The 27570-nt window shown below is 45.5% G+C and overlaps 2 protein-coding genes across 3 annotated transcripts; both read right to left on the bottom strand.

The window, feature by feature from the left end:
* Positions 1–84: 84 nt before the first annotated feature.
* On the bottom strand, positions 85–6227 carry C1H1orf74 (chromosome 1 C1orf74 homolog). Of its 2 annotated transcripts, none has more exons than XM_055108575.2 (2): positions 6097–6227; positions 85–1354 (listed from the first exon to the last, which is right to left on the bottom strand). In XM_055108575.2, the coding sequence occupies exon 2, from the start codon at positions 1277–1279 to the stop codon at positions 470–472; it is 810 nt and encodes a 269-aa protein (XP_054964550.2). In that variant the 5' UTR covers positions 1280–1354; positions 6097–6227; the 3' UTR covers positions 85–469. The 2 variants fall into 2 exon arrangements, with proteins under 2 accessions (XP_054964550.2, XP_003831265.3); XM_003831217.6 differs by lacking the exon at positions 6097–6227 and adding an exon at positions 2053–2249.
* Positions 6093–27570, bottom strand: IRF6 (interferon regulatory factor 6). The gene is made up of 9 exons (XM_003814215.6): positions 23582–27570; positions 19600–19671; positions 18865–19041; positions 14030–14234; positions 12970–13098; positions 9946–10104; positions 8172–8564; positions 7344–7462; positions 6093–6317 (listed from the first exon to the last, which is right to left on the bottom strand). The coding sequence occupies exons 3-9, from the start codon at positions 19036–19038 to the stop codon at positions 6093–6095; spliced, it is 1404 nt and encodes a 467-aa protein (XP_003814263.1). The 5' UTR covers positions 19039–19041; positions 19600–19671; positions 23582–27570.

Raw genomic sequence — 27570 nt, 5'->3', positions numbered from 1 at the left:
TTAACAAGTATCACATATTTAAGCATAGTGGTGGTCTACTCTCCTCAAATTCAGTTGGAGGCATATAAACATGCAGAAAAGCCCCCAGCCCTACTTTCCTAGCAGGCAGCACCCACATAGAGCAGGTATATTTACAAGGTTACCATGCAAGAGTGTTTGGCTTGTCTTCCATCACCCTGCTTTTCCTCTATCATCTCCTTCCTTCTATCTTTTATCCAGTGAAAATGAAATCATCTCCACTAAGAGGACTTCCTAGTATAGAAATGGCAAGTATGTACTATCTACCAATTTGCTACTAGCACCACCATTACCTATTTACATGCCCTTTGCATTTGTGGCCAACTGATTACAGCATTGTGCCTTAGTGTACTCAAGACACTTGGAATTGGCAGTTGAGATGATTATTTGCCATCCCCAACCTAGAGATGATCATTTACTGAGTACCTTCTATATGGGAGGAGAGTTAAAGTCAGAGGGCCACAGCCGGCAGTGTGACTATCTCAGAGGAGATGCTGAGATCAGCAAAGTCATTCTGAGTCCTAAATCGGGTTCTGAGGTCCTTCTCCCAGGTGTTTAGAATGTCCCTCAGGCCTGGGAACAAACTCTCTGGGACACTAAAGGAATAGAGCAGGATTGGGGGTTGACCTAGCAACCATGAGATCCGGGCAGTGAATACTCGTAGTGGAGTCAGAGCTAAGCAGTTGTCATCTCCCTGGTTCAGGTGAAAGGTATAGGGAACAGGATAGCCCAGGAGGATCCCAAATACAGTACACAGATTCCAGTCTGAGGAATGGAGCCTGCTGTAGGAGACTGCTAGAGATAAGTCCCTCTGCAGCCCCTGCAAATGTGTGATGATCTCAGCCACGAGTGCCTTCAAGTCCTGAAGCTGGTCCAGGGAGCAGACAGAAGGGTGACGCTGGCAGCTGGAAACATCCACAAAGGCTATGGTACCAAGCAGCACCTGCTCCAAGTGCTGACATACATGCTCAGGACTGACAATCAGGCTGTTTTCTCCAATCTCAAGGATGTGAAGTCCAAAGGTCAGGAAGCCAAGCCCCTGCAGCTCCTCCAGATAGCTCTGGAGCTCTGATGCCCCTGCACAGTTGCAATCATAGAGCACAGCTGGCTTCAGTCCCCGGGCCACAGCCAGCACCTCTCCAGCTAAGTGAAGGCAGATGGCTTGGGGTGGACTCCGTCTCTTTCCCATGCCAAGGGTCTGCTGAGCAGCTGCCACCAGCAGCTGAGGGCTCGGTGATGACATGAGATCTAGAAGCAACATCAAGAATGGCCTCCTTAGCTAGCCCGAGTTCCCTTCCCTGGGTGGCATCTTTCAGCCAGACACTTGAGGAGGGGCCTAGAAACAAAGCAGGAGCAGGGAATTATTAACAGCCAGTGACACACCAGGAAACCTGCCAACAGCCTTCCTGTTAAACCGCGGTATCTTCCAAAGATTATTCTGTCCCTCCCTGCTTTGAAATGGCGACCCAGCCCAGACAAGATAGTTTCACCGATGCTGCTTGATTTTTCTGGTTGACTTGGTCTCCCTCAATCATAAATTCGTGTGTTTTTCTAGCCTTATAGCTAGATTTATATTCCCTCTGGCTTTTATTCTAAATTTTACCTGTTGCAAATTACGTTATCTGGTTCAAACCGTAGGGAATTTGGGGCAGAGGCGGAGGCGGGGCAGTGTTTGGCAAAATTCACAGCATTTCGCCCAAAAGCCCTTCTGGGACAGAGCTCCAAGTTCCAAATGTATCCTTTCCACTGACAACTCCCCTACTCTTCCCGCCAGAGAATAGTTATAAGAATAGTAATTTGATTAATATACACCAGAATGTGGACTAACAACCATCTCACCCTGACACATAAAAATGAATGAATGAAATCCGCTAGAACTGCAGAAGGGTAGTATTTTAACTTCTGCTGGCTCCGCCTTCCCTTTCTGTCCGACATCAAGGACCCTCGGAAGATGGGATTTCTCCGATCCACACACCCCACACCAGAGCATGTTATAGTGATTTGCTAAATGAGGCATAAGTCTGTCTCACATACGTTCTTTTTCCACGTCCGCTACAGGTTCGGGGGCTCAGAAACTTTTTGCGGCTTCCTGCCTGCTGCCAGAAAGGCAGCTAGTCCCCCACGCCCAGCCGCAAGTAACACTGGAAAACCCGCCTGCGCTGGGAAGACCCTCGCAGCCCGCTCAGCTCCAGTCCGGCAGGCACCTTCTTGCGCATGCGCACCCACTCGAGTGCCGCCCTCTTTCCCCCCATTCCGTGACGTCATCCAGCCGCTCGCGCGCCTCGCGTTAGAATCACTAGCTAGGCAGCCTTGCTGCGCGCCGGAAGTTTGGGCCACCGTGCGGCCCGCCCTTTCCGGCCAGACTGAACGAGGCCCCATCTGTCGGCTTAGGAACGGGGAAGGGCGGAAGTAAACGAGAAAAGGCGGAACCTGGTGAAACTGGTTTCCCGCTGCTGCCCTCATTTTGCTTCGCCGAACGTCCTCCCTGTGTTATGACGTCTGGTGTCCCACTTGACTGGGAATCCAGAAACAGGGCACACAGCAGTTAATAAACACCTTTGATTTGTGTCTGTGGAAATACGTTTTGTCCAGACGAAACATACCTCAAGACAACATATTTTGCAGAATAGCCTCACCTGTGGGTGGTGCTGAAACGTTTTAATTTTAACTTGACTTCCCTAAATCCTACATTTGAGAGGCCTACAACAACAGCTCTCTAGGGAGGGTGTGAAGGTGTGAGTATTCACTTTGAACAAATATGTGCCAGTCATGCTGCTAGGCCCTGGAGGTATTGCAGTGAGCAAAACAGACAAAACCCCCACTTTCATGGGGCTTAAGTTCATGTCTACTGAATCCAGTTTGCTGATTTCAAATCAGAAATGAGAAGTGATGACACAGAGGCTTTCCAGTCAGGTCATTACAAAGAAAAAGTGTTATTTCACGTAAGAGTTAACACCTTTTTAACTACCAGCGATTTGACCCATGCCACGAAGGGAAAGGATTTCTTGAGAAAACCCCAATATCTAAGGAAATGGCCCCAATTTATTTATACTTGGAGCAGGACAGAGATTAAGGGAACAGCAGACACCTACACTGGAGTTGTCACTCCTGGATCTATCTTGGTGGTGCCTTCAGACCATGAAAAGTGAATTGTACAGTAAAGATGGGGTCAGCATGGGAGGAGGACCAGCTTATAGGAGTTACCAGCCTAAGGCTGTCTGGTTCTTAGCTCAGAGGGAATCAGAAGCTGAGAGTAGAAAGTAGTCTTCTAATTTTAGAACGTTTTCCTTCCCCGCATTTATTTAATTTTCCCATGGTGGTTAACAGTAAATCCCTAAAAGACTGATTTAGTTCATTTATTTATTCCAGCAACAAATATTTGAGAACACACTGTGTCCCAGACACTGTTCTAAGGACTGGCAGCGAAGTCCAAGACAAACAGTCCCTACCTTCAGCAAGTTTGCAGTCAAGCAGGATGCGGATGCTGAGCATTACAAGGGAAATGATTATTCTGAGAGAGGAAGTATGGGGTGCTATGGGAACATACAACCAGGGACCTAATTTTATGGGAAAGGGACCAGCCCAGATCCAACACTTGCTCTCCCAGTTTACCTCCAATAGGTTCTTTTTAACTTGAACTAATCTTGTTTGGTGGGGTACACAGTGAGGAAAAAGAAGAGCTAGTGACAAAATCTAACTCCCTTCTCAGTCTTAAGCAAGGTGAAGGCAAGGGAGTAGAAGATATCAAGGGAGTGAGTGGTGGTAGCCACCAAAGGAGATAGCAGACTGAGGCCCTAAAAAAAGAAAGGAAATCTAAATCTATCCAGCAGGACCAGAGAAAGAGTGCTGAGGGTGATCAGATGGAATCCCTGCATGTACTCTCCCGGCATTCTGAAAAGAAGCCAAAACAAGGAAGAAACCGGGGTATCTAGTTAAGTCCTCACAAATCACTCATCCATTCCTCTGACATGTTCATAAACTTTTTATAGTGGTTACGAACCAAAAGCTTGGTATTTCTTGGCACTTTTCCAATACCCTTTACCAGCTCACATTATCTGGGCTCCCACCCAGGCTACAGATAGCCTGGCTGTTAGCACTTCACAGAAGTGATATAGACTGGCCCAGATTCAAGAGCTGCCCTTCTAATTTACCTACAGTGGGTTTTTAACTTTGAGTTCCCACATAGAGATGGGGCAGCCAAATATCAAGCCCAAATCCCTCACTTCACCTACTCAACAAAATGACCCCCAAAATGTAAAGTTTCTGTGCCTTTAATGCTTCCTGGTCCCTAAAAGCCCAACTTTTCCTCGAAGCTGGGCACCTGAACTTTAGCCAGATTTCTTAATCTTTTCATGCTTTTCATAATAGCAAATTCCACTAGGTCTCTTAGAAACTCTAAAACCAAGGCTTAAGCACTTTAAATAAATAAGTCCTCGTGTCACCACTGATTTTGAACTTTTAGTATTTAAAATAAGGCTAGCTCAACTTTTGAGTCATTTTGAAAAGTTGGAGATGGCCTGGTTTAAAGGTACCAGACTAGACATGGGCTTCCTTACTATGTCCCAACACAGACAGATAGGCATCACTATTCAAGAGGACTGGGGCTTGCAACCACAGATTAGCATCTTATTTGCCATTTAGGTCCCAGATTGCTTGAGCCCAGGAGTTCAAGACCAGCCTGGGCAACATAGCAAGACCTCATCTCTACAAAAAAAAAAAAAAAATTAGCCAAGCATCATAGTGCACGACTCTTGTCCCAACTACTCAGGAGGCTGGGGCAGGACGATTGCTTGAGCCCAGGAGCTTAAAGCTGCAGTAAGTGGTGACTTGCCACTGCACTCCAGCCTGGGCAACAAAGCAAGACTCTGTCTCAAAAAAGAAGAGAAAGCTGAAAGGGTTAGAGACTCAGCAGATGTTTCTAGATAAGACCAGTTTGTGACAGATAGAGCTGCATTGTTCTATACCACTGTTTACCTTCACTGTTCACACTCAGATACCTCCACTAGTAAGGGAGACAAGCAGGTTCATGCTAGGTGAGCCTTTCCAGAAGAGTACTGCCCAGCCCTTCTTGATTCCAGCCTTAAAACACTCAACAACCCATTTCTTCCAACTGCAAAAAATCTAAATGATACTGTCCCTTTTGTAGTCAGAGAAGTACATCTTAGATCCCCAGCTCAGTCTAGCTCAGAGAAGAAAATAAGAAAAATAAAGCTCTTTCCTCTTAAAGCTAACACCTGAGTCACATACTGTCACCTACCCCCTCTCCCTGCCGCCCCCCCAACACACACACACTGGTATTTGAGTGGTAATAAGGTAAATGCCTGACAACCTATTCTTCCACAGAATCCCTAGGCTTTCTGTGTCAACAGCTTCCCTTTAGAAGCCAAATTTGTGAGCTTTCACTCCACAGGCTGGGTGACTTTCAGACTTTGGCACCCATTTCTATTTAGATATCAAGCATAGTTTCTAAGCAACCAGCCAGCCAGCTCCTCTCCCTCTCACTTCCCCCATCAGGGAGCCAGCTTACTATACTAGCAGAACAGGTCAAACAGAGCTCAATCCTGGACAAATCAGTGCTTGAGGAAACTTTAACAAAACCAAGGAAAAATGTGGTACAAGAACAATGCAGAAGGATTCTGTTCCAGGCAGTTTAGCCTTGTACAAGTAGAAGAAGGTCATCGAGTCCGTTCTAAAGCTGGATGCAATTTCAGGCACTACTCCAATCTCTTCACTTTATAAGCAATAAATCTGAAGCCCAGAGGTTAAAGGACTTGTTCAAGGTCACATTGGAAGCAAAGCTGCAGCTAGAACTTTGGTGTCCAAACTCCCAGGCCAAATCTCCTTCTACTATGCTATATCATACTACCATTAGGAGATTTGAAAAAGAAAAGCAAAGTCTGAAGGGTGATTTTTCCATAAATTAAATCAGCTTTAAATCTAGGCATATTTGGAGATCACAAACGTCTAACACTGTTAGAGAAAAGAGAGATTTAAAAGCTGGTTAAATCTAAACAATAAAAAAATCCATATGTACAATATTATAAAAAAGAGAAGGAAGAAGATGGCATTCACAATTACTGGGGAGGCAGGGCAGGGGGCAGTTGCATGCTGGGGGTGGGCTGCATGGGCTGCCAGCTCTCCTGGGTTTGAAGGATGCGGTACAGCTGCTTCAGCTGAGCAACGATGTTATCCTTGATGTCTGGGGTTGAGATCTGCAGGCGGACACTGCCACTATCAAAGGATCGTGTGAAATCACCAGAAAACATCTCGTAGATCATCCGAGCCACTACTGGAATGACCTGTTCAGGACACAGAACACAGGTGTATCCTCTGAGGAAAAGGTATTTTTAAATAGCACAATGGACCCAAGATTGAAGGACAGACCAAAGAGGCCCTGAGGAAGACCTCATTCTGAAGTCTAAATATAGGATATGCCTTCATCTCTCTGGACCATCCTTCTGCCAAGGCTCACTGTGGAAGTTGGTTCAAATGAAGGTAAAGAACCTAGATGTAACATTACATCACATGCCTAAATAAATGACTGCTTACTTTGCAAGACTTTTTACAAAATATCATCTATTGCTTGCCTTGCTACACAACTCCAGGGGCAAAGCCCAAGTGGCCTTGCTGCCACTTCCTAGAATAAATTTATATTCCTAAAAGTAACTCAAAAGGTTTTTCTAAGAAAGGCTGGAAAGGGCCAGGTATGGTGGCTTACACCCATAATCCCAGCATTTTGGAAGGCTGAGACAGGAGGATCACTTAAGCCCACGAGTTGCAGACCAGCATGAGCAACATAGTGAGACCTCATCTCTGCTAAAAATAAAATTAGGCCAGGCATGGTAGCCTGTGCCTGTTGTCACAGCTACTTGGGAGGCTGAGGTGGGAGGATCACTTGAACCTGGGAGGTTGAGGCCACAGTGGGCTGAGATGGTGCCACTGCACTGCAGCCTGGGCGACACAGCAAGACCATGTCTCCAAAAAAAAAAAAAAGTGCAATTTACATTGTGTGTCTGTGTGTGTGTGTGTGTGTGTATGTGTGTGTGAAGAAAACCTGGAAAGGGTCATATCCTGTGAGGTTTCAGCAAGACTCTAAGGTTAGTAAGAGAATGAAAGATAAGATCTCCACTAAATCAGTCACCCATTTTAAGGACCCTGCCTTTTCCAGCATGAGTCCTACTGTACAAACCTGAGTCTGTTACCCCATCTGATGAGACTGAAACCTACATGGGCTGATGGATGCTTGATGAGGGCTCAACCCAGACCTGGGGGCTTAAGCATTGGCAAAAAGATGAAGAGTTGTTGACACAGCCTTATCTTCTCACCTGAACCAAGATGAGTTTCCTTTCCAATGGTTTCCCATCTGGCCATTCTTCCCCAAAGCATAAGTAGATCTCAAACGGTGGCTGCTTCTCTATCTGTCCTTTCTGGTGGGCAATGAGATCTGCAGAAAGTGGAAGAGCAAGTTTGGTATACTGGGTCATTCCACATCCACTCAACAAATACCATCTTTTATGCTGTCCATTACAATAGCCACTAGCCACATGTGCTCACTAGTTTTAAATTAATTAAACAGTTCCTGGGTCACATTAGTCATATTTCCATGCTCAATAGCCACACATGGCTTGTGACAACCATACTGAATAGCACAAATATATTGAACAGTACAAATTACAGAGGGTTCTCTTGGACATCATTGATCATGACTTGCAGTTCAAACCACGTTGTAAAAAATTCACGTCTCGGTGCTTTCCCTAAAACTGCCTGCTTGAATTCACCACTCAGATAATTCCCAAAAGAATATGTGCTATTCTGAACATGACAAACAGGATTACCTTTCAAAGTTAAAGACACGCTGGTAACATTTGAGGTGTAATGACAGGACTCTCTCCCTCTTCTGCCATTGAAGGAGCCACAACCAACTTAAAAATAGCTTCCAAGTACATAGCTTTGGAGTGAAACTCCCTTCTTTGTTGCCTAGGTCACCTCCAATTTTTAGAACCAAAGTTCTGTTCTCCCTTGACCTCCTCCAGACTAAATTTTTTAAGATCTTTGCCACGCCAGGAAAGCAGGAAGGTGAAAGACAGGGATAGTGGAAGGAATGTACTTCCAGAGAACAATTCCCACGATCAACTTTCTGAGAAATGACTTACCGCTAAGGAATGTTTCCAGACAAAATAGCTTGACCTTCTTTTGTCTCTCAATCAGGTTGGGAGCAACAAGTGATGGGGCACATGGCCCAGACCAGTACACCTTGCACTGGCACAGCCTGATGGCATAAATGGCATGACCGCTGACCTCCAGGATCAGTCCTCTGTCCATGACGTCCAGCAGCTTGCTAGTGAACAGCTTCTGCTTCTCATTGGTAATATGCTCAGGACCCGGGAATTTGACCTGCTCCAGGCTGACTGGACCAAAGAGCTCCTCCTGGTCAGGCATGGGACCCAGGTCCCCATAGAAGAGTCGGCAGCCCTGGGGGTTGCTCACGGTCATGGTCTGCCCGTACTCCTTCCCACGGTACTGAAACTTGATGTCCAGGTCAGTCACTGCAAGGTTAGAGATGACAGTGAGAGTCCTGCTTCACTGCTCTGCCTGTTCATCCCTGTGACTCATGCAAGTCCATTAAGATCAAGCCACCTTTCAACCAGCATTCAGGAAGGCCACTGCCATAGTTATCCTTCCTGCAATAAAGGGAGACATCAACATATCCCTGGAATATTCACTCAAAAGGCTGCCTGAAAGCAAACAGTTCAAAGTCTATCTCAACTATTTCTGTTCAATCACCACACCCCAAGGGCTACAATTTCATCAAGTAAAGTGGTCCTGGTGTCCCCACACTATACTGACTGAGTCTTCACACCAATGGTCACTGGAAGGAGCTAAAAACTAAGGTATCTGGTTTGCGTATCATTTTTAGCTTATTGTTTAAAGAAACTTGAGGAAGAAGAAGCAATACCAAACAATTTTTCTGAAAATGACATGTGAACACACACACTGGGGATCTGCTCTAATAATATACCATAAAAGGACACAGTTCACATCAAAGTTAATTTTTACTCAGCAAATCTCCATTGAACCCAATAGCCCCTATCAAAGCTACTTAGCCTCTTGGACAAAATTTTATTAATAGCACTCACATGCCTACCAAGTGTACTGTGAAAGGGAGACCCAAGCAATGACATTGATTCTTCATTGAGATAAATTCGTACCAAATTCAGAAAGAGGTTTTTTTCTGTAGGTCCTAAAGCCTCTCAAAATCCAAGAGCCTCCTCTACCAAATCCATGGCCATTAACCTCCCTGTTCCACAACTGGCCTTGTCACTAAATCCCCCTGCGTGACTGATAAATCTGGGACTCCTACCCACCTAAGACCTGAATAACCTGGAGCTGGAGCTATAACCAATCAGAGCATCCCTATGGGCAAGTAAGTGTCAGCCAATGTTTTTGTTGTTGTTGTTGTTTTAGATCATGTCTCATTCTGTCACCCAGACTGGAGTGCAATGGCATGATCAGGGCTCACTGCAGCCTCGACCTTCTGCATTCAAGTGATCCTCCCACCTCAGCCTCCCAAGTAACAGGGACCACGGGCATGCACTGCCATGCCCAGCTAATTTTTTAAAAATTTTTTTGTAGAAAGTCTCACTATGTTGCCAAGGCTATTCTCAAACTCCTGGCCTCAAGCACTCCTCCCACCTCAGCCTTCCAAAGGGCTGGGATTACAGGTGTAAGCCACCACACCCAGCTGGGCCAGTGTTTCTTTACTTCTTCCCTGGTGACTCATGGGCTAGCCAGGAAACAGAAACAGAGGGTGCCTCTGAGACAGGTAGTTTTTCAATACATGGCAAAGAAATGAAGTTAGAAAGCAGGACAGGAAAGAGTCTATAATAGAAGCAGAAGACCCAGCAAGAAAGATAAAGTCTCACTTACTTGGGAGAGAGCTGATCCACAGTTCTGGAGAGCTATAGAAGGGCTGTATAGGTGCCTGGGGTACTTCCATCTCCAGGGGTTCAGTTTTGGGCCACACTGCCTCCGGGCTGCAGTTGCCCACACTGCAATTGCCCACACTGGCTGGCGCCATGGGAGAACCTAAAACAAAAGCATATGGTGAGCAGACAGGGGTACCACACGTGCACATCACTTGCTGATGCTCTGAGAACTCACAAGGTCAGTAGACAAGAACCAAACACTGAACCCTGACCCAGTGTGATCTTCCAGCCCATCAGTGATTCCCATAACTAACGCAATAAGAAATAAGGTTCCCCTGCTCCTGCTTCCTAATCATATTATTTCTCCCACAAATTCATAGTTTTAAAAACCTTTGTTTGCTGAAGATTAACATAGACAAGTGAGTTTTCTCTGGAGGTTAAATTACAAGGAGTAAGACATTCCATACTGTAAAATTTGGCCCCAGCAATTAAATAGAAGCTGGTTGTCTTCCATAAAACGAACTCAGCTAAATTAGCTGATTAGCTTCGAGTAAGTGTTAACGCATAGAAATACCTTTAACAACAAACAAATACTTTTACATGCATAAAATGTCTGGAAGGATACTCAGGAACCTAGAAGGATCTGACTCCTCCAGGGAAAGAAATGAAAGGTTCAGGGACAGGATAGAAGGAAAACCTTTCCACTGATTTACCTTTTTGTACCATTATGAATGTAAACCATGTGAAAGTATTATTTATTCAAAAGGATCCAATTAAAAGGTTTTTTTTAAAAAAAAAAAAAAGTATTTCCCTGCTACTGTCAAAGTTGACTTGCTCCAAAGTCTACAGATTTCTCCTCCTAGCCTCACCTCTTAGGCATCTATTCTTCAACAATTCTTCATCCTCTGCCCCAACAGCTCTGAAATCACAAAGATTAATGTTTCTTTGACCATTTTTTTTTTAGATCATGTCTCATTCTGTCACCCAGACTGGAGTGCAATGGCACTCTGGTTAAATTTATGGGAACTGGTTAAATTTATGTTCCCATTTTACTTTTTTGTTTTTAGTATCTATTCTACAACTTTCCAAAAAAGGATTAAAGGCAGCTCAAAACATAAGGACACACAAATATTAGCTTTAATAAAAGATCAACAGAAATAGGAAATCAGGATGCTGGAAATAAACTGCATCCTTTTAGGGGGTGAGAATAAGAGAATGAGGCAGCCAGACATTTGGGAAAGGATCCCATATTTCTAGATGTTCAATTTCACTAAGTGGGAATGTAACATGTGGCAATTTTTTGTTTGTTTTTACTTTTATTTTAGTTTCAGGGATACATGTGCAGGTTTGTTATACAGGTGAATTACATGTCCCGGGGTTTGGTATACAGATTATTTCATCACCTAGTTAATAAGCATAGTACCCAATAGGTAGTTTTTTTATCCTCATCCTCCTCCCACCCTCCATCCTCAAGGAGGCCCCAGTGTCTATTGTTCCCTTCTTTGTGTCCATGTGTACTCAGTTTACCTCCCACTTATGAGTGGGAACATGTAATATTTGGTTTTCTGTTCCTGTGTTTTAGTTCACTTAGGATAATGCCCTCCAGCTACATCCATGTTGCTGCAAAAGACATGATCTTACTCTTTTTTATGGCTGCATAGTATTCCATGGTATATATGTACCACGTTTTCTTTATCCAGTCCACCATTGATGGGCATTTAATTTGATTCCATGTCTTTGCTATTGTGAATAAGTGCTGCAATGAACATACAGGTACATGTGTCCCTATGGTAGAACAATTTATATTCTTTTGGGTATATACCCAATAATAGGATTGCTGGGCCAAAAGGTGATTCTGTTTCAAGTTCTTTGAGAAATCACCAAACTGCTTTCCACAGTGGCTGGACTAATTTACATTCCCACCAGCAGGATATAAGTGTTCCCTTTTTTCCATAACTTCATCAGCATCTGTTATTTTTTGACTTCAATAACAGCCATTCTGACTGGTGTGAGATGGTATTTCATTGTGGTTTTGATTTGCATTTCTCTAATGATTAGTGACATTGAACATGTGGCAATATTGACCTGCAAGATCTCTATGAAACTTCTCTTTACCCACACTTGGTTGCAAAGATATAAATGAAGGAGGGCCAGTGGACAGACAAGTGTCATTTCCTGATTCTCAAAGGTAGAGGCATCACCTATGGTAGAGTACCTGAAAATACTAAATAAATCATCTTGTTATCCTAAGTTTTATAGGTGGCACAAGTTATCTCATTTTGACCCATTGCAGCCAGGTGGTACTAAAAAGACAATGAAAAACTGCTTGGCTGGATGCAAGTCATTTGAGTAGGAGCATTTCAGTGGACAAATGAAGTAAAGATGCTGCAGAAAGAGCAATTCAACGTGTGTTCAAGTATCCTCAGAAAATGCAGTGGGAGATTCAGTACCTGCTCTGTCACATGGTGGATTCTCAAGCTCCCAACTCAATTTTCCTAGGAAGCTGGATTCAAAAGCCCATAAAAGAAAAGTCTCTTGCAGATAAATCCTATCAGAGCCAAGTACTATCAGCTACAGACATCACAAGTTTCCCGTGATACAGCCTAGGCAGAGTAGTCCTTGTGAAGGAAGTGACACAGAATTTATACCAAGGGAAATATTAGAAGAGTTTGCCCGTAACTCGTAAAAATGACACTGTACTTGGCCTGAAGGAAATTGGCAAAATGTGTAACTGATGATATATTTGTATGTTGGGTTAAGAATGAATTCAAATTTTTTATTTCTTTGAATTAGCACATAAGCTTCCAAAGATGTTCTATTGCCTGGAACCCACCCAACTCTACTGGGATAACTGAGCCAGCAGGGAGTTCCTCACCTCTGACTCCCACTTGCTAACAGTCCAGCAGTCTGGCTGCAGGGACTGATCCTGCTTTCAGGGCAGTGGTGGCCAATGTATTGACAGTTCCAAGGTCAAAACTCCTTACATCCTCCATATGTCTCTGTACCACCCATCATCCCCACTCACCATTGATGTTCAGGAAGGGGAAGGTGTCCTGGATGGGAACATGGTGCTGCGACTGATCCAGCTCATCTTCCTCATCTTCTTCATCCACATCATTATCCTTCTCATCCCAGGGAGCAGACCCTGTGGATCCTACCCAAGATATACAAGCTCACAGGTGAGCCATTCAGGTTGCACTGCCACCCCTGCAGCTGACCCACCATTCAAGCTAGGGACTGCTAGCCCAGAGGCTCCTCAGGTTCAGTACACACCCTCAATGTCCTAGCTAAAAAGAGTGAGAATCAAGGGAATGAACACTTCTCTCATGGAAGGACCTCCCTAGATTCACTGGAGCACATATCTAAACTATCTGGCTATTAGTACTTGTTAAGTATGCAGTTAATTGGAGGGATCAGGAGATATTCTCTTAGTCAAAGTATCCTATGAATTAAACGATCAGTCACCCAATATGTATAAAGAACTTATTACCCTGATCTTGTCACTATTATATGTACCAAAACATCACTATATACCCAACGAATATGTACAATTATTATTTGTCAATTAAAAAAAGTTTTTTTCACAGATCATGTTAATTTTTTTTTACAGACCATGTTAATTGATTCTCACACTAGCTTTTGAAGTAAATAGGAAAGCTGAGATCTCATATTTTAGAGTTGAAGAAACTGAGGCTTACAAGAGGTAAAATGACTTGATTCAAGTCCCAGAAGTAGTAAAGTGATAACGGCCAGGTTTAGAACGCAAAGGGATTAAGCTTTAATCCCTTCTCCTTCAAAACTACCTGGCCTCTTGAATCCCAAAAGAGGCTACTTTTACAGTAGAACTGTATACCCCTCCACTTTCTAATGCTTTAAGTAACCAGGTTAAAAAACATTCCCCTAAGTAAGCAAGATTTTGCTGAGTCTGCATCTTTTGTTTTGTGGGTCTTTCCCAGAGAAAGGCTTTCTTGCTTTACCCATCTTAAACTGTGTAAATCAAGCTGTTTTCAAGTTGACTATCTCTTAAGAGTCCAGCCCAGAATCTGGCATGCTGCCCACCTTCTCCCCAGCACCTGGGGCCTCACCTGGGTTAATGATTGAGCCCTGGGGCTGAGGGATGTCACACACTTGATATATCTTCACTGGGTTCATGGGCACCTCCTTGGTGCCATCATACATCAGGTTGAATTCTCTGCTCTTATTGAGAGCACAGCGCAGCTGGGCCTTCCATTTAGCTGGGTCAGGGTCATCCACCCCTTCCTGGTACTTCCCTGTCTCTACAGCCCAGGCCTGAGAACAAGAAACCACAGTGAGTCCTATCATTGCCCAGAGCCACTGCAAAGCATGTGCTTACCCTTTCTCATAGACACAAACACACACACACACACTTTTGCATGACTGCCCCATCATCCCAACCCCGATTTACAGAGACTGCAGCAGGAAACACTGCCCTTAGGACCAGGCAAGACAGGTGCCTAAGGGAAATAAAGCCATGTGCAAACACAATATATTAAAAGGAGGAACCTTATCTCAAGCACTGGTACCGGCACTCATCAAGACGACAATGCTCTAATGAAGGGCTGAAGATAAAGCCTGCTGAAAATATGCACCAAAGTGCAGATGGTAACTCTGGATAGCAGAATTTCAAGTAACTTTTTTTCTTCGCTTATTCATTTTTGACATGAGTTGCTTATACGACAATAGGTAAGACAAAGAGGCATGGCAGAGGATATGAAGAGTTCGGCCTCCTGTGTTCCCTCCTGTCAGTCTTCAATCTAATACATAAATAAAGAATTGTAAGCTGGGTGCAGGGGCTCATGCCTGTAATCCCAGCACTTTGGGAGGCCAAGCCGGGTGGATCACAAGGTCAGAAGTTTGAGACCAGCCTGACCAATGCGGAGAAACTCTGTCTCTACTAAAAATACAAAATTAGCCGGGCATGGTGGTGCATGCCTATTATCCCAGCTACTCGGGAGGCTGAGGCAGGAGAATCACTTGAACCCGGGAGGTGGAGATTGTAGTGAGCCAAGATCGTGCCATTGCACCCTAGCCTGGGCAACAAGAGTAAAACTTCATCTCAAAAAAAAAAAAAAAAAAAGAATTGTAGAAACCAAGTGCCTTTAGGAGGGAAGGAAACACACTGGTTCAGCTTGTCCCTCTGGCTGAGGGCCTCAAGTCCTAAAAAATCCACACCCCTTACCTTACCCTATCCCCTCAAACTTCTGCTTCACTAGAAGCATCATGCTGTCAACCACACCAGTGGCTAGCAGCACGGACTAAAACCACTTTGACTCCTTCTCTCTGGTTTTCAAATATGGAAACTCACAGCACTTTCCCCAGACAAGAAGAAGTTAGCCTCCCTAATGAGGAAAGGAAAAATCTAAGCTGCTCAAGTCATAGACCAAGGTGCTCAGGAGCAAAGCAGGGAGTAGACACTTGGCCCTACTTTCAGCTCTAACAGGCATTCTTGTTTCTGCAATGGGATAGCCACTCTCCCCCATTGCTAACAAGTTCTCTGATCTCTTTGTGCAGGAGTACAACTTGTTCTGATGCCGAAAAAGTAGGTACCATTAGCAGAGAGCTCAAGACAGGAAGCACACACCAACGTTTTCAAGCTAACAGGGTATATGATTTGTCCAAACCCAATCCCTTCCTCTGATTCTGATCATAGGCTTCTTCCTCAAGCTGAAATTGAATTTTTCTGCCCCATCCTTTGAGAGCTCTGATCTCCTTCAGTCGCCCCCTGAAGAACCTCACAGGCATGAGGAAGTTTCCTCAAAAGCTAATCTAAATCCTCCTCCTCCAATTCAGATCACTTCCTCTTACCATCTTTTCAGATTTGGGTCCCTCCATTTGATTGTGGTATGGAATGAAGAAGTTTGACAACATTCTGCTGCCCCAGGTGGCTGAGCAGACACTAGGGGGCCTAACTGCTGCTCCATTCTATCCAACCCCCTACGGGAGATTTCAACTTCACTGGTCGCTGGTATCTGGAAGGCCTATCTCCAGTTACCTGGCAGTACCTGGCTGCTGCCTCCCCAAATTTTCCCTTCCATTTGTTTGATCCTCTGTGTGCCCACGCTAACTCTGGCCCCACCCAGCTGACTCGGACTATGAAGACTTTGGCAGAGCTCTGCACATTTCTGTGGTTCCCTAAATCCCTGCTCCTCCATGGAGAGCAGCCAGACCAACCCAGAACCAGAGCCCCAGCCTTCCTGCTCACCACACAGCCATCCCCAGGACCCACCCAGATTGCACTGGGCACCCAAGGCTGATGCAGTGAAGAGCCGTATCGTTTAAGACTGGAACTTTAGAATCAAGAAAGGAGGCCAGGCGCAGTGGCTCATGCCTGTAATCCCAGCACTTTGGGAGGCTGAGGTGGGTGGATCATGAGGTCAAGAGATTGAGACCATCCTGGCCAACGTGGTGAAACCCCGTCTCTACTAAAAATACAAAAATTATCTGGGCATGGTGGTGCACACCTGTAATCCCAGCTACTTGGGAGGCTGAGGCAGGAGAATCGCTTGAACCTGGGAGGCAGAGTTTGCAGTGAGCTGAGATCGCGCCACTGCACTCCAGTCTGGGTGACAGAGCAAGACTCTGTCTCAAAAAAAAAAAAAAAAAAAAAAGAATCAAGAAAGGAGAGCCTAGAAGGAACCATGTGGCAATCATTGTGATTTATAAACATCGCTTGTTCAAACCCATTCTGAGTCTTGCTAGCAAGAGATTCTGATCACTGTGCAGGTCCTTATTTCTCTTTCTAAAGAGGAAATAATCTGCATTTTTATAGTGCTTTACAAATCCCTTTCCATACTTTATTTCACTTGATTCTCACAGGCAAGACTAATTTCATCCCCATTTTACCAAAGGGAGAGCTGAAGCCCAGAGAGGTTAACTTGCTCAGGGCTACACATGCAGTTGATGGTAGTAGAATTTGAGGCCAGGTCTTCCAGTTCTTGATCAGAAAGGGCAGTATAATGGGGGGTGGGATGCAGACAGAAAGTCATGGGTTCAAATCCTACCCCCACCACTTACTGGCTGTGTGACTTTGGCAAGTTATTCAGCCCCTCTAAGACTTGGCTTCTGTATCAACAACATGAAGGTAATACCTCCCTTACAGGGTTGTCACGAGAATTAAAAGAGATAATGGACACAGACACCCATTCAATGTTAGTGCCCCAGCTGCATATTCTGCTAAAGGCCATCGGAGCTTGGTATCTGTGAAAGCACCCTCCCCCTGCACTCTGCAAACAGATGCACAGATATAACTAAAACAAAGCCACCTCCCCACAGCCCAATTTTCCTCAAGCCCCAAGCATGCAAGCCCAAAGCATCACTCTCATGAGCAGGGCTTTCAGGAAATAGCCTCTTCCCCAGGGCCAGCCACTGTCAGACACTTGAACAGCAAATCCAGTTTCAGACCATGGCCACAAGAGGCCAAATGGGCCAAGATGGGCCCGTGCCCTTCTCAATGCCAACTCCAATAATTGGTGCTGGTTTATAGGTACTAACCTTATCAACTTTTATATTGTTATTTAAAATCTAAATTAAGATTTAGATTTTCTAAGTACCTTCAGGTCAATATTCTCTCTGCCTGTAATCTCTACACCTGACATAACTGAGTTGGGTGGGAAACATCCTAAGGATGGCTTTCTTTTGAACCCTGCGCTTACATTTTCTGCCCTTTCCCAACCCAATTTCAGCAAGGACCCAAAGCATGAATCTTGAGAGACCCACAGTAGAGACTGTATTTCACTTGTGACTTCTAGCTTATACTCAAAGAAGAAAAGGGCAAACAAAACTAACTTCTCAGTGTCTTGGGATGCAGGAACTAAAGCTACTCATGAGATGGAAGTGACCAAGAAAGAAGCTGGTCTGGAGCAGAGGCATAGCCTCCAGGGTTTCAAACCATGTGAAAACCTTTCCCACAACAAGCCTGTCCACCTACTTCTGTCTTAAGTCAAGCTTTGGTTTCACTTAAATTTTGTAAAATGCTATGTGATTAAATCTTGTTTTCAGTTAAATAAAATGACTGTCATATCAGTGCTATTTCTTATTTTTAAAACCATTTATAAAATTAAAACTTGTAATTAAATCACCCTTGATTTTTAAGCCCCAGTTATAGATGGGGCGAAATATTTTAACTCAAAAGAAAAGCTTGCCAGGTGCAGTGGCTTATGCCTGTAATCTGAACACTCTGGGAGGCTAAGGAGGGAGGATCACTTGACCCCAGGAGTTCAAGACCAGCCTGGGCAACATGGTGAAACTCCGTCTCTACAGAAAAAATACAAAAATTAGCCAGGCGTGGTGGTGTGTGCTCATAGTTCCAGCTACGTGGGAGGTTGAGGCGGGAGGATCGCTTGAGCCTAGGAGGTCAGGGCTGCAGTGAGCTATGATCATGCCACTTGCACTCCAGCCTGGTTGACAGAGCAAGACCATATCCCACAAAAAAAGAAAAAGAAAGAAAAACTTGCTGAGAGCCCTCTATACCAATCACATAGGCTATACTGCGTGCCTGCTAACACCTGATAGTTCTGTCCTGGTCTGAGTATCCATTCCCAGGCCCAAGCACCTCTCTGCATAGCAAGAGCTCTGAGTTATTGAGGAGGAAGAGTCAACTGCTGACCCTCGCTAGCTTTTGAAACAAACACATCACTACAATCACTAATGAGAGTTTTAGCCAACCCCAGCTGGTATCCTTTGGGATGTGAGTGAGTACCTTCAATGAGTGGGAAAGAATAAACGGCTTCAACCATTGCAGACATGCCCCCAAAAGAGGAATTACTATGCCTGCTGAGTTTGGGCACCCCCATCATAAGCATTCTCTCTGTTCACCAGAGTTTTAGATCTAGTGTATTCCCCATGCCAAAAAAAAAAAAAAAAAATCCAGAAAGGTCTGATGGTAGAAGAAGTCCTTTACCTTAAAAATGGTATTTTCCTCTTCTTGTTGAGGGCTATGCCGGGTGGCATGTTTCCAGGGAATCTGGAAGCGTTTAGAGTCCCTGTGTAGCCAGATGAGCCCAGGGTAGAGGCCACTATCCACCTGGGCCACCAGCCAGGGCTTTAGCCGGACTCTGCGGGGGTGGAGGGCCATGATCTGGGGGGGTCAGAGGGAGAAATGGGAAGAGCAGAAGAATTAGGCCAGCCACTGGGAACCCTTCCCAGCCACCCTTCCCATCTACTAGAGCTACAGTTTCACTAGATTACAGCAAAGAAACTAAATATGGGAATAAGCTGTGCCAGGTGGGAAAGAAAAGAGGTTAAAAGGTCCTTTTTATTCTGATTCCAAAGCCATTTACACTTCATGCTCTAGCCAAATCAGACTTATCAGCTAAGTAGATCACATTTCTTCTGTTTAAATCCTGAAGCAGAAAAATAAAAAGGTGATGTCATCCTGCTGGAACACAGTCCTTCCTGAAGCACCAAGGGCTTTGGAAGAGAAGGAAAATTGCTCTTTTCAGAAATCTCATCTCAGGAGAGGGAAGAAAAAAGTTATGGAAACAGCAACAACTATACAAGTGAGAAGCTGACACATGTTCTCTTTTTAAACAAGACAACTAAAAGTGAATGGGAATATTTTAGAAATAAATGACACCACCATGATGAGGGAGAAGTAGATAAGGGGTAGATCCTGGACTCCAGAGTCCTCACTTACATGGAAGAGCAGGCAGTGTGTCCACAGGGATCTGAAGAGTCGGTTTGTCTTTCCCTTGACCGCTCAAAGATTCTGTATGGAGAAAAGGAGGGGTCTCAGCTGGCTATCCATACAACAATCCAGTGTCTGGGAGAAGGCTTGGGAACACTGGCGACAAAGGCTGAGAACACGTCTCCACTACTGAGTCTGGTAAAGCTCAGAAGCCCTAGAATAACCAAATACTAAAGTACTAAGAGTACTTAGAGTACTAAAAGCAGTCATGAGACAAGCTTTGCATGGCTAGGACAGCCTCCTCCCTTGGGTCTGTTTATCTCCCAATGAAGGCTGGAGTGAACCAATTGGTTGCAGGAGCCAGCCTGGGTAAAGTCTGCAATTGATTCTTGTAAAAATACATGGGCATAGCAGATAACATTCAAGAGCAGCTGGCACTCACAGCAGAAAACAAAAGCCTTCCCAGATTGGGTGACTGATAAAAAAACAGTCACTGGAGAATTGTTTGTCTGAGATGTTGTGTTTGGATTTTTTGGTGTTCTTATTTTGTTTTTACTTAAGATGAGAATGAGATGCCTGGAAAAAGAACACTCATTCAACAAATATTTGTTCATCAGCTACTGTGTGCCAAGCACGGTGTTAGTTACTAAACACTGAAGCTCCATGTTCCTTCTTGAGAAACTCCATATTGGAACTTCTCAAGCCCCACAATGGCCTGAGGAGGAGTGGAAGATAAATAGGTCACCTTCACACCCAGAAAGATCCCTGCCTGGACCACAGTTCTGAAACCAAACAACCTTACAGCAAAGAAGCTAAATATGGGAATAAACTGTGCCAGGTGGGAAAGAAAAGAGGTTAAAAGGGTCAGCTGAAGGCTCCTACTCAGAAGAGCTTAGCTGACGGGGTGGCCCATAACACCACTTCTCTCCCCAGCCAGACTCCCAACAAATGTGAAAAACCCAAACCCAACTCAGCGTCTGGCACTTTAAGAGCAAGGCAAGACCTGCTCTCACCTGAGCTTTCTGACCCAATTACCAAGTCCTGCAACTGAAACCTTCCCCCTGGGAGCATAGTGGGTAGGTCAGGTTGGCACGCAGTGTTCAAGTACCCCCATGTAGTTGGCCTTGAATTACGGTGTTTTGTAGGGCAGCATGTGAAACCATCAAACCATGGAGTGCATTATAAGCCTTATAAGAAGGAGGGAATGCATATTCTCTCAAGGGCTAGTTCTACCTTCTGCTCCCCAGTCCTATCACTACAGAAAGGGGGATGGAGCAAAAGAAGGAAAAAGAGGATAGGGAAATAGGCACCAAACCAGTCAATCTAGTAAAGAGCTTTTGAGAATTTCCATTGCAATACTGGTAAGTGCTGTGTTTGGGCCTGTCAGACATTAAAATCCAACTCTTGACCGATGGTGGACTTGAAGAAAAGTCCAAAAGGACTTATTGTAGTTGATCCAAAGCCCACCATGCAAAAATTAAGGCAATCAGGCCAAGACCAGGAGCTGCACCTGATGATGGGAAAGGAGAAGCAGCCACCCACAGAGATCAGTGATTAAGATCTAGAGCCCTGGGTTCTCAGTGTTCTCCTAAGATGGGACTACACAAGAGCAGCCTTGCCTCAGCCCCATGGAAGGAGCCCCAGCCTGCCCTCCTCCAAGCCCATGCCCTGCCTCCCTCACTGTAAACCCTCCCCACCTTCTGAAAGTCAGCCAAGATCTCCCCCACTCACCACCCAGTAACTACAACTCTAAAAACAGGCAGAGATGGAAAAATTGAAAACCCAAATGGCCAAGACAGAAACGGTTCATTACGTCACAACCACAGGCTGCAATATTAAGTAGCCATTAACAACAGGTGTCAGAATTTGTATTATACTCAAGGAAATGTTTACAATATGAAGTTGTGGGGGCAGGGGGAAACACAGCATACAACTTGACTGTGTAGCACTATCTCCATCTTGTAACACAGCATATACTTGCATACTTGTGCACATACACACAGAACTGAAAAAAGGAAATAAATACAACAATGCAACAAAATATTTGTAATGGTTATCTAGTGATGCAACTATGGGTGCTTTTTACATTCTCCCATATACATTATATATGATTCATATTTTCCTACAATGACATGTTTCAATTTATAATTTAAAAAACTACAAGTAATTTTTTCTTAACCTCAGGACAATAAGACATTTCTTATGAAGGATGGTAACAACAATCCTTTGTATCTGTGTAGGCTTTACAATTTTTACATGAACCTTTAACTAACATGTCTGATTTCATCCTCATGAACCTGAATGTGATATTACTATTCCCATTTTACATCTGGGCTGAGGTGCTTTATTTCCTAAGTCAGAGTGTTCTGTACCAAACCCTGCCACTGCACCTTGTCTTCCATGTCCCTCTCATCTTCTGCGCACCAAGAAAGTAAACTAAAAACATCAACAAAGATCCCAGCAGCATAGAGGGCCAATAAAGTGATTGAGGTGGAGACTGCATAACATCCACTCTCAAACACACCTAAATCAGAGTTCTCTTTCTAAACACTCTTGCCACCCAAATCCCAATGCCTGAAGAACCACCTTAGCCTAGTTGAACTCATCTTGGTATCTCTAGCTGCCATCACAGCAAAATGTAAGGCCTGTGTCTCTAACAGGTACTTAACCAGCCAAAGGACAATGATGCTAACCTATCTATTCCCCTCACAGTGAGCATAGAGGAGGGACACTTTCAGCCTCCTCCGAGCATAACTGTCCTCTCCCATACCCCTATTCTAGGGAGCAGGTCCTCCATAAACACCCTCATTGCCACCTCCATAGCTCCTCCCCAGACTAGTTTCCAGGGGCACTGCCACACAAAAGCCGAGATTTGGCCGTCAGTGGTTTTGCTCAGGTTAAAACACACGCCATTTCTCGCAGACAATTCTTAGCAGTCCCAGTTCTTCCCTTTCTCCTGAAAGAAATGAAATGCCATCCTCTAAGTTCCGTTCCTCAGGCTTCCCTGTTTAGTTTAGCCCTGCTTAGGGGTAAACTGCAGGCCTCTAGTCAAAATGCCCACACCCTTCCCTTCTGCTGGATGGAAGCTGGGGGATGGCGAACGGGAGTTACAAGGTATTGAGTGCCACTGTCATACATCATACACACGTCTCATCCTAAACCACACTCCTGGGTCAACACCAGCTTTCACCAATCCCACCCAAGCGCCTTCCTCTCTCTATCCATCTCCTTTCCCTCACTTCCACTCTTGACATCCACCAAGAGAACAGGTTGGAACAGGATGACCCCTTTACCACAAAGCAGGCTCCCTGTAAAGAGTGACACCTCAGGCCTCCTTTCCAAGTCAGGCCTGGGAGACTTTCCCCATTCTCCACACCACCCTCCAGCCCCTTCGGGCAAAGAGGCCCACCCCCAGAGCAACCACACCCCAGCGCCACCCTCCCCAGCACCTAGCTCCGCTCCTTGGAAATCCAAGGGTGTCTCCCAGGCCCAGGGCGAAGGGCCTAACTGTGCCAAACAGACTCAGGGAGGGAAAACAAACCGCCAATGCTCCAAAGCTCCTGGCCACCGTCACTCCAGTTTCCCAAAACGCCCACTAGGATCAAGGGCCTGCGGACCTGGGAAGTCCCCTCTCTGGGACACAGGGGCCAGCGGCAAGTTGGTAAGGCTGAAGGGGGCGCGGTGCTTTAGCTCTACCGGATAGTGGGGTTGTTGACGGCCGAGAGCAGTGCCCTCCGCTTCGGCAGTGGGGGTAGGGAGAGTAGACACAAGTGTAGATTCGAGAGGGGCCTAGCGCTACAGAACTGAGGCCGCCCCAAAGCTATCTGGAAGAGGGCGACAGGCACCCAGCCCCAGTGGGTACCCACCCCAAACACACAGATGCCCCCAAGCAAGTTCTCTCACCCCCTACAAACTCCGGGGATGGGTCCTACCCCACCCACGGGGGAGCCTCTCCTCCCTCAAGCTGGTCCCCAGAAGTTGGCGTACCCACCTTTGCTCAATCTGTCCACCAGAAGCGGACGTCCCTCCGAACCAAGTCCGCAGTGAAGATCACCCGTCGCTACCACGCTCCTCGACGTCTTAGCCAAGGGCCGCCTGGCTCTACTCAAGTAGGGACTGCAGGTTCCTCTCCCCGTCCCGCACCAGCCCTTACCTGCCCGGCCCAGGTGCGCCGAGCTCACGTCAGCGCCTCGCCCCAGGACGCCGCAGCCCTCGCATCCGCCCGGCCACGCCTCCCAGGTGTGGCCACGCCCCCCGGCGTTCGGGATTGGCGAGTTGCAAGAAATATGACACTCCGCGTTTCTGGGCTGCCCGGCCCAGCGGCGTCCGTCCAGTGTCCCACCCTACTCCTCCGCTTCTAACTCCGGCTAAGAAAGTCCTAGATTCAGGCCTAGCCTTACGCCTCAGGGCTGGTGGTCCTGGGAACTGGAAGCGACTGGGAGTTCAGATCTAAGTCGAGAGGGTGCCTCCCTCCTTCACGGCCCATAATTACCCTGCAGTATGCAGACAGTTAAGCACAAATAAGGGTTTTGAGATTCTGGGTTGGCCCTACTACTCGTGGGCCTGTGTAAGTGGAGTTGCACATGAAGAAGAGAACCAGGACACTTGGTCCTGTCTGGGAGAAGCCATAGGCTTTCAGGACTAGAATTCTACCTTTACTCTGCCTCTTACCCGTGTGACCCTGGGTAAGTTACTTAGCTTCTTGGTTTCAGTTTCCTCATCTCTTCAATGAGAATAATAATTCCTGCCTTCTTTTTTGTTGTTGTTTGCTTTTTTCTCTTTCTTTTTTCTTTTTCTTTTTTTTTTTTTTTTGGAGATGGGGTCTTGCTATTAAGTTACACAGGCTGGTCTGCAACACCTGGGCTCAAGGGATCCGCCTCAGCCTCGCAAAGTGCTGGGATTACAGGCACTGGCACCCAGTTCAATTCCTTTTTTTTTTTTTTTTTTTTTTTTTAGGCAGGGTCTGGCTCTGTCATCCAGGCTAGAATGCAGTGGCACAATCATAGCTCAACCTCCTGGGCTCAAGCGATTCTCCCACCTCACCCTCCCAAGTAACTGGAAATATAGGCATGGGCCACCATGCCCGGCTAATTTTTTTTTTTTTTTTTTAGAGACAGGGTCTGACTATGTTGCCCAGACTGGAGTTCCTGCTTCCTCTGATCACTATCGTGTAATGATTAAAAGCATAGCCTCTGGAGCCAACTATTGGGATTTAGACCCCAACTCCATCAGTTACTACAGACTTGGGAAAGTTTCTTAAGCTTTTTAGGCCCTGGTGTCTTATCTGTAGAAAGAGGTTAGTAATAGTACATACCTCAGGGGTATTGTGGGAATTCAATAACTACATGTAAACTGCTTGCAACAGTATTTAGCACTTATCAAGTGCTTTATATGTACTTGCAATTATTATTGGCGTAAAGATTAAAAATACCATATAAACAGTGCGTCAGAGAACAAGAAGGCATTCCTTGTTATTACCTGAAATTCAAGTCCTGCATGTACCCTAATAGGTGCTTGATGAGATTGCCCTCACCTTCCTCATCTGTCTAGAGGACAGGTTTGCAGGAGGCTGTGCAACAGTAAATGAGACTTTTAAAAATCCCCCACCCTCAACCACTGAGCTGTCGTAGGTGAAATGGGGCATGAGCAGGTCACTTAGGTTTTGGTGTTTAAAGTAATGAGTGAGAAACTGTGGAGGAGTGGTACAATGAGTTGAACTGTCACCCACATACAAAAAAATTTGTATTTTGAAGTCCTGACCACCCCCACTGCAACCACAGCCAGATGTCAGAATATGACCTTATTGGGAGACAGGATCCTTATGGAGGTAATCAAGTTAAAACGTGGTTATTAGGGTGAGCCTGAATCCAATATGAATGGTGTCCTTATAAAAGGAGGAGATTTGGACACAGAGGCAGATACCCACAGAGGGAAGGTGATATGAAGAGACATAAAGAGAAGACAGCTAGCTGCAACCCAAGGAGAGATACCTGGAATAGAGCTTTTTTTTTTTTTTTTCACATCCCTCAGACCCTTGATTTTGGACTTTTAAACTCCAGAACTATGAAACAAAAAATTTCTGTTGTTCAAGCCACCCACTCTGAGGTACATTGTTATGGTAGCCCTAGCATACTCATACAAGTGTGTTGAAGAGCCCCAGATTGATAATAATGTAGGCATGATTCCAAGTCCCAATTTAGCTTTGGAATGTAGCCAGCAAAAGGCCTGGGAAGGCAGCAAGGCCCCAAGGCCTGACTCAGCCAGCCTCTGTCTCAACCACTGCCCTGTGGCCACTCTTCCCTTCACTGGGGGAAGGGCAAGCTCATCAGCACAGCTAGCTGTTTACTGCTGATGAGCTCACTAGACAAACAGCATCTTCCATCTGGCCCAGGGCTGGGCTCTGGGGACCAAACAAGCTCCAGTGCAGGTGTATGAGAGGGATGAGGGGTAAGGCCATTGGGAGAGTGTCATTTGAGGGGAGTCAAAACCCCAGTGGCATACAAGTATGAGCCCACACACAGGCACTCACTTTTGCACCAGCTGAAATTCCCATGACTAAGGGGATGTCTTAAGGACCTTCTTTAGAAGACATATATTTTGGAATCAGAAAACTCAAGCTGGGAGGGTTCTTCTGGATTATCTAGATCAAGACTAAAACTGACTTAGCCAGTTTTTACCCACACAGTATTTTAAATATCAGGAGATCTCACATAAACATAAAAATTCTCAGCATCTCTTAAAGAGTCAAGTGCCCTGGATGCTCTACCAGCAGTTCTACCTGGCAACAGTTGCCCATTTAGAGGGAGTCTACACGTTACAGCCAGTACAAACTCACTCTATTGAGCTCACTCATTTACTTTAATTGCCTGACCCTGTAGGCATCTGATTGCAACTTCTAGTCTAAATTCTCCCTTTTCATAGATGAGAAAACTGCGGCCCAGCGAGGTCAAGTGATTTACTCAAGGTCACATAGCATATTAGCCACAAACCAAGACTAGAACACAAACCCGGGGCTCTATCCACTTGGACCCCTGCTCAGCTCCGCAGCCAGAGTCTATTCTGACCTGTTCTGCACTGGCTGTTAACTATTAAAAAAAAAAAAATCGCCAGGTGCAATCGCTCACACCTGTAATCCCAGCACTTTGAGAGGCTGAGGCAGGCAGATCACCCGAGGTCGGGAGCTGGAGACCGGACTGACCAATATGGAGAAACCCTGACTCTACTAAAAATACAAAATTAGCCAGGCTTGGTGGCGCATGCCTGTAATCCCAGCTACTCGGGAGGCTGAGGCAGGATTGCCTGAACCCAGGAAGTGGAGGTTGCGGTGAGCCGAGATTGCGCAATTGCACTCCAGCCTGAGCAACAAGAGGGAAACTCCATCTCAAAAAAAAAAAAAATCACCCATGGATCTGGGTACTGTTGATATTGTTGATATTGCCATAAACAAAACCAAGTCCCTACTCTCATGTCACTCAACTGAATAATTAATGAAAGGGGGTAAAGCAGGTGGAATTAAGGTAGAGATCAGGAGGAACTCCCCGGCTCTGCAGGCAACAAGCCCTGGCAATAGGCCACGCTGATGTCTTCTATTCTGATACACACCTCATCTGCTTGATCTGGGGAATAAGAACATCTTGTGAGTCTTTCCACAAGCTCTTGAGGAATCAGTTCTTCTGTATTCTCAAAAGAGCCTCTTCAGGATTCAGTCATTCCCAACATGCCCTGGGCCTGCAATGCTCCCATCATTTTGCCCTCCATTGATAATCAGGTGTGGCATTGCTGACTCACTAGTGAGTCTGAGTTTCAGGTAGTGGGACGTACATTTCAGCACGGGGGCCCTGATTCACAGCCACAGGGAATGAGGGAATTCCCCTCTCCTGTTCCCAGTCAGCTCTCATTTGGTAGGAAAGAGTTTCTTTTTCCACCCAGAGACTTTAAACTCTACAATATCAGACATGTGACAATAAAACCATGAACCCA

Source organism: Pan paniscus, chromosome 1 (assembly GCF_029289425.2).
Source record: "Pan paniscus chromosome 1, NHGRI_mPanPan1-v2.0_pri, whole genome shotgun sequence".
Taxonomy (NCBI): domain Eukaryota; kingdom Metazoa; phylum Chordata; class Mammalia; order Primates; family Hominidae; genus Pan; species Pan paniscus.
The sequence above is the reverse complement of the archived record's forward strand: the minus strand, read 5'-3'. Positions and strand labels throughout refer to the sequence as shown.

Coding starts and splice junctions, on each gene's coding strand:
- C1H1orf74 (XM_055108575.2), bottom strand. CDS start 1,279: ATGTTGCTTCTAGATCTCATGTCATCACCGAGCCCTCAGCTGCTGGTG.
- IRF6 (XM_003814215.6), bottom strand. CDS start 19,038: ATGGCCCTCCACCCCCGCAGAGTCCGGCTAAAGCCCTGGCTGGTGGCC. Junction 14,235..18,864: donor AGGAAAATACCATTTTTAAG/GTAAAGGACTTC, acceptor TCTTGTTCTCAG/GCCTGGGCTGTAGAGACAGG. Junction 10,105..12,969: donor CCCCTTCCTGAACATCAATG/GTGAGTGGGGAT, acceptor CTTTTGTTTTAG/GTTCTCCCATGGCGCCAGCC.